At 41.8% G+C, this 11,748-nt stretch overlaps 1 protein-coding gene across 2 annotated transcripts in view; it reads right to left on the bottom strand.

Moving 5' to 3' along the window:
* Positions 1 to 306: 306 nt before the first annotated feature.
* Positions 307 to 11,748, bottom strand: part of FAM234B (family with sequence similarity 234 member B) — a 31,783-nt gene continuing 20,341 nt past the window's right edge. Inside the window, exons 8-13 of one of the 2 annotated variants that reach the window (XM_020787898.3) lie at positions 10,638 to 10,781; positions 9,763 to 9,847; positions 7,580 to 7,735; positions 5,203 to 5,305; positions 4,426 to 4,649; positions 307 to 4,115 (exon numbers count right to left, since the gene is read on the bottom strand). In XM_020787898.3, coding sequence (XP_020643557.2) covers positions 4,092 to 4,115; positions 4,426 to 4,649; positions 5,203 to 5,305; positions 7,580 to 7,735; positions 9,763 to 9,847; positions 10,638 to 10,781 — 736 coding nt within the window. In that variant the 3' untranslated portion in view covers positions 307 to 4,091. The remainder of the gene's footprint in view (positions 4,116 to 4,425; positions 4,650 to 5,202; positions 5,306 to 7,579; positions 7,736 to 9,762; positions 9,848 to 10,637; positions 10,782 to 11,748) is intronic. The other variant, XM_020787899.3, reaches the window with a different exon arrangement.

Here is an 11,748-nt window from a genome sequence, read left to right as displayed (position 1 = left end):
AGAGCCAGTCAAGCAATGCTGTAAAAAATCCCGGTCAGAGATGGGCAGTGAGGGGAAGGAAAAGTCCCTTCATGATGGACTAGCTAGTTGGCACTGTGTGACTCCCATGTCTATCCACATGGGGCCCTGTGCAGAAGCTGCCTGCATGTCATGACTTCAGTAAATGTATTCCCATGGCAGGGTCACCACAGAAATTATGTACAGTCGCTCACAGACTTAGGACTCTACTGAAGACATCACGTGTGCTCTCCCTCCAAGAGTTCCCTTGGATATGCTCAGAAAAGCTAGGAAAAACAAGACACACAGTTGCTATACATGATATTTATTTGCTTCATTATGGTTCACAGTTCAAACAATTTACATACAAGCTCTTTATTTAAAGTGCACCAAAAAAATTCACATTATGGAGAATCTAGTCTTATCAAACAAAACAAATGAAGTCTGTGGTTTAAACAAATTCAGAACACATTCTGTCATTTCAGGTGGTTTACAGAATTTACCAGCTAGGACTGGGTAGCATGAAAACTAACTCTCTCTATTAAGGAAATCTGGAACAAATGCCTTTTGTTAATACCTTTGATTATAAACACTGGCCAGGCCTCAAGGATGGCAAGGGGAGGGCAAGTGCTATTTGTTCTGCTAGTATTTACAAAGCTATTTAGTCAAACTCCTCTCCAAAATATATATTTCAGAAGCTGAAGAATTACTAAGTGAGAAAGTGTGTGGAAGTCATGCCTTAGGGGCTAGTATGAGGGGGAGGGGGAAAGCAAGTGATAAAGAGATATTGACAAGGGACAGAATATGTACAGATTTTTATTTCAATGCAATAACAATGAACAACTTTCTCCCTACCATTATATGGCTCTGATCCAGCATCAGTAAACGAGCAGTCTTCACTATGGAAACATGTAATAAATGAAGTTTCCTCAAAGGCTTGTACTGGGCATGGCACTTCTGAACTTGTTCATAAATTATCTAACTAGTCTTTAGAGGAGCTGAAGGTGAGTTAGAGGTCAGAAAACACAAGTTTGTCAGAGTGGTAAAAACAAGAAGTACTGTAATTGCAATGAACTCCCAAAAGATATTTCCAAATACAGTACATGAGCAGACAGTTAAAGTGACAAATGTGGTTCAGTGTATACGTTCAGTCTAAAGTGATGCACAGCGAGCAGAAAATCCTAACTTTCCTTATACATAGATGGGAGTGCATGACAAAAAAGGAATTCTGTGGTCACAGCCTACTGAAAAGGTTAACCCAGTATATGACAGCTGTGAAAAAATTGATTCCATTCCAGGAGTCAAGAGGAAATGAATCACAAGCCAAATGTTAGCCAGAATCCTGTTGCAATCACCGCAATCATTGTGGGGTGTACAACTGTTCTGACTGTCTATCATGCACCTGGATGTGTACCAATAGACAGAAAATTCTGAAAATTGCTGGTGCTATTCCTTTTACACGTGTGGTGTTTCACAACTGAATTTTGGCCATCAATGTTGTAATGCTTCTGTACAAATCTTATGGGGCAAATACACTTGGGATAAATTTCAGGTTACCGCATGCCACCAAATTGCTATCATACAGCTGGGAAATGTGCAGAAAAAGGCAGTGAAAATAAAGAGAAGGGTGGAGCAACTATCCTAAAAAAAGAACATTTGCAGCATTTGGGAACCTTTCATTTACAAAAAAAAGAGGGGGGGAAGGAGAGGATATGACAGAAGTGTATAAAATTACACATAGTGCAAAAATAATGGATAGAAAGCTATTTCCCCTGTCATAATACTAGAATCCAGATTCATCCAATGAAGCTGAATGGTAGGGTTAAAGGGCAGAGAAACAGAAGAACATCTTCAGTACAACGTAGAGGCCTACTATGGAATTTGCTACCAGCAAAGGCAGTAAGGCTCTCTAACACATACAACTTGGCCGCATGTCTGCTGCCATTACACACAAAACAACCAGGGTTGTTTTTCCCACAAGGTTGCTTGAATCCCACCTGAGGTGGCAAAAAAAGGGGGCAGCAAATCTCCCCTGCTCAGATAAGCCGCCACCACCACCATTTTGTGAGGTGCACCAATAATCACCTTTGTATGCGGCAAATGTTGCAGCTGGGAGGTGCTATTGCAGGTGTGTGGAGGAGCCACTGCACCTGAGTGATCTTTCCAGAGATTGTTCCACTCTGGATAGTTGGGATGTCTTCTTTTCTATTGCAAAAATGCCACCACAGATAAACATCTGGTCTGGATCTCTGCAGAGCCTAGAAGGCCCTACATCCTCAGCTTCAAGGGATCATTTCTTAGAACAAGACATAGTGGGCAGAGTGGTCATGGTGATTGCCTATTCTATAGTGGGCAACTTGGCCATGATGCCTCTGTCTAGGAAGAACCCCTCAAAGAAAGATGTAGGGGTAAAGAGGGAAAAGAAGGCGGGAGAAGAGAGTGGTGGCAGGGTAGACGAAGTAGCAAGGGGGAGGAAATGAAGGGATTCAGGGCGCAACAGTGGTGGTGGCAGGGTGAAAAATGTCATCCTGACTTACTCTCACAACCAATCACTATCTTTAACAAAGCTTGGAGTCTACAGTTCTTCTCAACCTTGGGTCCCAGATGTTCTTGGACTACAACTCCCAGAAATCCTGGCCAGCACAGCTAGTAGTGAAGGTTTCTGGAAGTTTGTCCAAGAACATCTGGGGACCCAAGGTTAAGAACCACTGATCTACTGCAATCAGAAGACAGTCCACATTCTCAAAGAAAACATTAGCTTTGAACTGAGTGGACCCCGTTCAGCTGACACAGTTGAGAAAACTCACACTCATCAGAAAGGTCAATCCAAGTAGTAAAGAATGCAAATAACCTGACTTTCTCTAGTAAGTAAGAAATCTGCCCTGCTGGCTGGGCATCATGGGAATTACACTACAACGTATCTACAGGTCACCACGTAGTGGGAACGTTCCTCTATATAGTTTAGCAAATAATAGCCACCAAGCCTCAGAGTTATAACAAGGAATCATTCACAAGGGAAAATGTCACAGTACCCTGATAACAATTCATTGCCTGCTTTTGCCAGAGTAAGACACCAGTTTTTCATTTTCATGATGATGATGATGATGAGAGTTTTTGCAAACAGACAGTGTCCCCTGCCACAGTAGCACTTCACCAAGAGATGGGATGTTGCAAGATAGGCAATGATCAAGAGCATTATGATGAATGTTTTCTTGCCTTTTGCTTATTCATGATGATAGCGGACTCCAGGACAGCTCATGCCAGCATGATAATCAGAATGGGGGAGACTAGAGAGGACACAACATCAGCACAAAACACATCTGGTTCTGAATAAGTATGTACAATCACTCAGGGCTACAGCATATGCCACTTGGCCTTGGTTGGGAATCGGAAGGAGGATGGGGGAAGAAGATGGAATGGGACACTGTGGTGACCCTAAAACAAAGGAGGTAGAAGAGCTGAAGGAACCCAAAATGTGAATGTCATAAGCTAAGGGTAGACCAACAAGAGGCAGAGTACACTGAATCTTTCTAAGATATAAATAAGAGTTTCTGGAACAACAAAAATATAAATTAAAAATACAGCATATATACACATACACCAGTATCCCTGCACATAACGTACATCTTATATCTACCTGGAAGTGGCAATTAAAAGGCTGAGCAATGTTCCTTCAAGTCAGGATGCCTGAGGGTTGCTGGAACAGCCTCCCCAGCATTATACAGCTCTTGGCAGCTGGATGGCCGGTCCCACCTCGTCCCTTAGTTGAATGCCTCACAAAGCCTGGCTACCTAGCTTGGCCTGCTGATATGCAGCATCACATTTTTGTCCTGTTGCTCAAAAAACCTGAGGAATCCCCATGGCTAGAACTGGGGTGGGGTAGGAAGGAAACAGAAAGAGAGAGAGAGAGAAAGTCACATACAATACAATACAGTACAAAATTATTCTACAGCCAAGGTCCTGATAATAGTCACATACTGCAGAGCTGGCTGAAAGTTTCTGCTTGCTGTCAGATAAGAAATACCCACACTCTCACGTCATGCATGGCTCAGCCAAGTCCGTGACAAAAGCAACAGTATGTAATGGAAGTAGAGTCAGTGGTGGGGCTCATCCCATACCTGGAAAAAGGAACAACCCCATCAGCTCTAAGTTGCAATTGTTTGTGCAAGGCCTATGCCCACAAAGTCTCCAGAGGACCACAATCATTACTAGGAAAAAATCAAGACTGCATACCTACCCCTCCAAAGTCAAAATCTAGGATCCATCTCCCTGTTATCCTCACATACTTTTACCTTGTGTCTCAAGTCCTCTCTTCTGCAATTTACCAGACTTTCAAATATAAACATCTCTATCACTTTTCTCCCTAATTGCCCCATCAATTCTTCTTCCTCTTACATGCACTGTGCCAGTGATTCTTCAACATCTCACCTTGTGAGCATAATCCGTGAATTTGATCCGAGAAAGAAACCGCCTCAGTTCCCCATGGCTGATTTTGGGATCAGTCTCCTTCAGGGGCACCTCTCGGCTCTGAGTCAGGAGGGCCCACCTCAGGCGGAGTTTGCTGACTGACAGAAAACCTGGCTGGTGCTCGGAAGTGGGGCTTGTGGTCACAGTGACATAAAATGCATCTTTCTGAAGATCATTGATTCCAACTTGCAAGGAGAAAGAAAAAAGAAAATACTGGTGAGCACTAAGTAATTTGCTGCATTCAGATCTGACAGCCAGGCTAACTTCCATTGACTGTTGAAACGGTGCTGAAGCTTGGCTTCTAGTTACAGATAAAATCTAGGCATGGTGCTCAGCGGTCTGAAACTCTGCAGTGAATACAAATGTCTCTGCAGAACTGCAATCTCTGCCAGTGTTTCTGACTTTGGCAAATGCAGTTACAAAACAAAAAGCACACATCAGTTATATGATAGTACAATTAACAACTAATGGTTCTGAAACCTTTGCCTGCTTTACAACCATAATCAATTGGGATATATATATAGGAATTACAAATTATTACATGATCATCCACAAATTTGCTTCTTTAGGTTTGTACAAGGTGGCCAGAAAAATACAACTTCACCACTATAAGATTCTTAATAGTCGAACCTTAAGAGTCGAACCCTTTCCATCATAAAATGGAAAGTCTTTAAACATCTGTTTAACTTCCTTGACTTTTATTCCCTCCCCCCCACAAACACAACAGCACATACTCACTGGATGAAGCAGTTACTGTGCCTGTTGTGTTACTGAGGTCCAAGAGGAATGTAGGGAAAGTGGGATGGAGGAGATAAAGATGGTGGACCCTTGGGCTGGGCTCCTGAGAAGAACAATAAGTCACGAATGATCTATTTCGTCCACAAAGACTTGTAATCAACATAAGTTAGACACATTTTAATCATCATCGTCGTCGTCATCATCTTAGCACTGCAGAACTGGAAGGGACCCTATGGATCATCACGTCCAGCCCTTGTCCCACTGAAATGACAGGGCTTCAGTTAATCACACCTAAACTGTCCAACAGTTTTTAAACTGTCCAACTGTCCAACACTGTCCACAGTGTGAGTAACTTCATCTACGTAGACCCAGCACCATACATTGTGGAGGATGAGTCTCCTTAGGGTATAAAGGTAACTTTCAGTGAAGATAGCTCTTGTGTGTGTCTTATAACTACTGTGTATGAAGCTGTGCCAAAGCACTTTCACCTTCCAAAGTATTGCTGTGTGAGTCTGTTGCAGAAAAAATGTGTTAAAGTTAATAAGATCCTGTTCATATAAAACACTAAAAATTGATTGCTTCATTCTTGTTTGCAAGCAGTTTGCCTTTCACTGGCAATTATAAGCAAGAACATGCAATATTCTTGTCTTGAAGCCTCTGAGCGGAGATAGTAAAACATTCAGCCACAGCTGTGAGAATATTTCAGCTAAAAGTTATGCTGCCGTTTAAGCACATTGGCAGAGAATGTAAACAAAGTTCCTTATTAGCCCGAGTAGGAAAAGAAATGGAACAATGCTTCTTGTCACTACAAACATCTGTGGTAAGATAACACTTTCATGTACATTTTGGCAATGGTCCTAATAAGCTTCTTTTTGATAACACCTGTCAAAAATAAACATGCATGTTTCTAGCACTGAAGCTAATCGGGTAGTTAATGTTTTCATTAGATGCTTAGTATGTTGGCAATAGGACAAACATGCTTGGAAGCACAAGAATGTTCAGTTTTTAAAGATAGAACCACAACAATCAAAGAAATAATAGAAGCACAAAGCCAAGTAGAAATATGAAGCTTATTGGTTGAAATGAAATTAAATATGTTGATGGTCTTGATTATAAGTTGCATTGGAGCAGCTTCCTTTCTGAACAGGAAGCTGGGCACAGCTGGGCCTAAGCTAGACCGAGGTGAGCCACTTCTGGGGTAGGGTGCAGATCAGAAATTTTTACTTTCTGAAAAATGGCCATGGCTGATTCTGTCCTCAGCCTTAAATTAAAGATGGTCTTTATTGTTCTGACCACTTTGGTGATCCAAATTTCCACCAGTTTAAAACATAAGTACAAATAATAATACATACACACGCATGGTGCCAGCTGAACAGACACAATGCTAACAGATTAAAAAGTACAAATACAAATATGTACATTCTCCAGAATGCTGAGTTAAAAACAAAATACAAAAATATTAAAATATAATTTCAGTATTAAAAAACTGAGTCATTTCATGTGGGTCTTCAGTTGAGGTATGAGGTATTCCCACAACGTAAAAGTTTATTATAACCGCTGGCCATTGAACAGATACATATACATTAAAATGCACAATAAAATGATAAAACAATGGTAAGGTTGTACATCTGATAAACTATATAGACTTTAATCAGCTTTATATCCTCTACCATATCTCTAGTACTTCCTATTCTATCCTTATTATTTAGCCAGTTATCCCTTGGTTTCAATGCCAGCCGTCCAAATTTGGCCACTCTGTTTGTTAACTCTTTATTCTTATCCTCCAAAAGCTTCTGTAGGCACTCCTTTCTTTCTCTGCCATCTAAAGAAGGAATACTAGATTTAATGAGCCTCAGCCTTAAATTATACTACTGTATTTCAGCCCCCAGCTTTTTTTAACCCCAAATTCATTTTCAACACATGGACCACTGTATTGTTTTAAAAGCTGCTGCCTTAATACCTTATTAGTTTCATTTTAAAAACTGCGACTTGATTAGTACCAAATTACTGTGTATTATGCTTTTGATCTAAACCAGCCGAAAGGTTTTTATCCTATGAGGCATCACAGAGTTTCAAAGAAAACACAGTACTGTAACTGTATTGAAGATATGTCAGGGCTAGCTCGCCAATGTGTTCTCCAGACCAGGCCTGACCCTTGAAAATACGAAAAGTGAAAAGGGGAAATACATCCGAGATCATGCAAACTGCTTTTATGTGCCCATTATGTAACTATAACCTGTAACCAAACATAACAAACTAGGGTGCATGGCTCCCAAAGGAAGCAGAATGGCGTATGAGCTTGGGAAGCGTATCTTTTCTTTCTTGAAGTGAAAACCTATGTTTCCTTGTAATATAAGGGAACTGGACTCTTACTCACCAAGCTTTTTAAGGGAAATTGCTTCTCATTTGCCCAGAAGAGGAAGACTGATTTTTTGTCCAACGTCAACACTGATAGTGCATCTGATTTTTTCATATGACAGGGCAACTCGTAGGTCCAGATTGGGAGTCCTGATTTACCATCCACCACCAACAGCTGAAAATAGAGAAGTCTTGTGTGAGCACAGTAATGAAACACACATGGAAGCGAGGTGGCAGGGGCATTAAAAAGATCTGGAATCAAGCATGTTAGAATGAGGACTCTGTATTATAAAATAGTATAGCTCTAATTAGCAGGGGGATAAACCTCAGGGGAGGGTCACCTTTTTTGCTCCCTGACCAGTGCCAAATAGAATTAGTACTTTGTGGGACTTAGAGACTATACTTCTGTTAATGAAGCCTAAAACAACTTTGGCCTTTTTTGCAGCAACATCACACTTTGGCCTCATATTCAGCTTGTGATTTGGAACAATTCCAAGATCCTTCTCACTTGTAGTATTACTGAGCCAAGTATCTCCCCATCTTGTAAATGTGTGTTTGCATCTATTATTATTATTATTATTATTATTATTATTATTATTATTATTATTATTATTATTATTATTATTATTATTATTATTATTATTATTATTATTATTATTATTATATTATATCATCATCATCATCATCATCATCATCATCATCATCATCATCATCATCGCTCCCCACCCTTATCCCAAGACTCCCAAAGGTTTTCCCAGGGCAAAAGGAGCCATAGGAAGCCTCAGAACCTGAAACAGGGGAAAGGAACAAAATAGTAGTGGAGCTGGATAATGCATGCCAAAAAAATGCAAATAGCAGCCATGGTGGGAGACAATAATTGCTGAGATAAGAAGTCTCTTGTAGTACCAAAAATAATCCCTCCTCTGAATTCACTCTTTGCAGTGGGAGACTGTGAGACGCCAGAGTGTTGTCCTCCCTCATAAAGGAATAAGAGGCACAGACTGACACGCCTGCACCACCCATTGAGACCAAACAGCGGGGAGTGGATACCCAGGGATTAGAGTGGGAACTGTCAAAGATGACAGTGGCCACCCAGACCGGGAATGAATTGGCGGGAAGAGAGGAAAGGGGGAGGTCCGTTGTGGAGACGGGAATGGGAGATATAAAAGGAGAGGTGGACGTAATACTGGGTGGTTGGGAAATGATATGGGTAGAGGACCCATGGACCGTTAAATGGGAGAACGTACAGGTTCCCAGGGAGGAAGCAGATTACCAGCGAAGAAGGGGGCTACCGCAGCGTCCTTCCTATTGGGGTGAGTTGGAGGCCAGAGAGTGGTGCAGGTGGCTCAGGGAGGAAAAGGAGGTGGTAGACAGAGAGGAGAGAGAATGCCGGGTATGGCAGCTAGAAGAAGCCCAGAGGAGGGGCTACCTAACGGACCATGGACCCCTCTACGAGGAGAGGAGGAACAGTACGAGACGAAGGTGCGAGATGAAGAGACCACCCCGTTACTAAATCCTGAGATAGAGACTTGTGAGATGGAGGACAGTAATCTGTTTTTGAAAGGACCTTGGGATGGGTTGACCTGTAGCCCTTTCGTTAAAGATGTTTGAATGCCCTCACTGGACCCGTTGGCAACGAGAGAAAACGTAGAAGTTGAATTCAAACATATTTTACATATTCCAATAAAGCCTAGTTATGATTTCTCAACGTGACTGTCTCCAGAGTCTCAGACAAAACCAGGGGAGGCCAAACCCGAACCATTGCAGGGATATCTTCCATGGAAGTCGGTGAGTCACTGAAATCAGTCCCAATGCAAAGGACAGGTTCAAATGACTGGTTTTCATCAGAATAGAAACAAGGGAGGAATAGATGAAAGCCCCCTCCACATAAGCTGTGTGATCTCAAAAACTATCAGTCCTACTCCCACTTCTGCAGTTACTCTTTGCATTTTTTTAAAAAAAGTTTACAAATCAAATACGAAGATGCATTTAGTATCATATCTGTTTTGCCCTGCAGTACTGACACTATGCAGAACATTTTTTGACCAGTTGCTTCCAGGATATACAAGTTTTTGCTGCTACTCAATAGACAGCAATAGACACAGAGTAATTTTGACTGTTAAGAGTGCCACCCCAGACACCAGGGAGAGGGAACTGCTGCTTCTCCAAATCTTTTTAATGGTAAAGAATTAATGAGCATACATTTTTTGTGATGTTGCTTCCACTCTGTGCCTGAACCATAAAGTCCAGGATCCCATCGTCACTGAAGTATCCTGGGGAAGGCTGGCTGGAAAAATAGAGAAAACAAGTGTCAAAAGGAGAGGCAAGGAGCTCGTCTGCATTCCTACAAGGGCCAGTGTTGCCCAAAAAGATTAGGCAGCTCATCCATCGTGTCAGGTCCCCTGGTGCGGGCAAAGATCATTTGCTGATGTATCTGAGGCAGAGACAGAGAAAACGGAGCACAGGCCTTAAGAACCAATTATTCCACAGCCTTACACAATGAGAGAACATTTGTGGATGTAATTGGGCTCCTCACCACAAAGCATGACTTTGTAGTGCCTACATTCTTTGCATGCATGCGTTTCATTAGCAACCATGGCATTTCCCACACTTTTTGAAAATGCCTCTTTAACTCTGGTCTCACCAAGTATCCAATATAAAGCTCACACAAGCAAACACATTTTATAAAAGCTTCAGAGGTCTGTGCATTGGTTTTCAAATCTGCCTATCTTTGTTTCCTGACTTTCTTCCCTGTTTTATCATCACAAGAATTTTAGGAAGTAGATTAGGCTGAGAAATAATAACAATCTCAAGATCTCTTTGTCAAGTTTTTCGTCAAGAGTTTTGGGGGGGGGGGGGGTTTGGATGATGCTTCCGAGAATCCCTTAGCCAGCACAGCTCTCAAGTCTCTTGGAGGCACAAGGCTGTCTACCCCTGATTTAGGGAAAGCTGTTTCGCCGGTCTCATGGACCGGGAACCAAGAAGGCATAGCAAAGAGAGTCCATTCAACTGTATTTTGAAATATGCAGAAGGAACAGAGGCAGTGATTTCCAGCAAAGACAAGAACATTCCATCACCTGTCAATGTCCTTTTGGTTCAGAATCCAGCGAGGCTCTAAGTCCTGTCCTCGTAGTAAAGTCAAACCGTGCTCAGTAGTGACAAGAAGGTCACTGCAGTTGCTTCCTGGAGATTTTACCGCCTGCAGGAACTCCACACCGCCACTGGGGAGGCAAAGAGCAAATGTGAGGTAACTGAGCTTGCACCCATCACTTCACTTTAGGATGCTATCCAGCTCAGATGGAACCACCCAACACAAGAACGACATGCTGCAGTTCCTAAGGAAGTGCTCAAGCAGATTCTGACATGGATCTCAGTCAGAATTCATGCCATTCTCAGAGAGAGATTAACAGAAGGATGATTTGTTTGGGTAAAAGGTTTCTTGGAGCAGAGTTGCTATTACCATTTGCCTAAAGCAACATTCAGAGCAGATTAGAGATCGAGAGCCTTCATCATTTAAAACACTTCAAAAGCCAAAACAACAGTAAAAGTAAATGCATTTCTCACAGGATGTTCCACACAAGTATCTCTAGGAGGATTTCTTCTTCCTAAAGACTGTTTTTCTATGTTGCCTCAGAACTGTATAGAAAATCTACCTGGCCTGTTGAATTTTAGCTGGTACTACTGCTCTGCTGTACTGCATTTATAATTTCTTGATTCAAGTACCTGTCCTAGATCGTTCCGTGTGAATGCATTCTTTCCTAACATTTCCTGTTGAACCAGTGTGACTGTTGTGACCATCACCTTACTGTATCATTATTATCTTAGAACTGCAGAGCTTGAAGACACTCTATAGGTCATTGACTCCAACCCTGTAAAGGAGGCATAGTAGAGAATCAAAGCCCCAACCTCTGGCTCCACAACCAGATGCCTAAACCACTGAGCTATCCAGTAGTTCATGAATTCTGTAGTCTTTCTTAAAAGCTGCATGCACCTGTTAGCAGGTAAGATTCTTGAGATTAATTAAAAAATAAGAATAAGCATAACTGAGAGCAACACAGGCTTGAGTGAAAGTAACTATGATTGTGCAGTACTTAAATAATTGGGTGCCCTGTCAACTCTTTGAATGAAATAATGCAGCTTTCACTGGAAATCTCCCTGGCATTTCAGGGCATTATTACAAAATATCAG

The sequence above is a fragment of the Pogona vitticeps genome, chromosome 5 (genome assembly GCF_051106095.1).
Source record: "Pogona vitticeps strain Pit_001003342236 chromosome 5, PviZW2.1, whole genome shotgun sequence".
Lineage (NCBI taxonomy): Eukaryota > Metazoa > Chordata > Lepidosauria > Squamata > Agamidae > Pogona > Pogona vitticeps.
The sequence above is the reverse complement of the archived record's forward strand: the minus strand, read 5'-3'. Positions and strand labels throughout refer to the sequence as shown.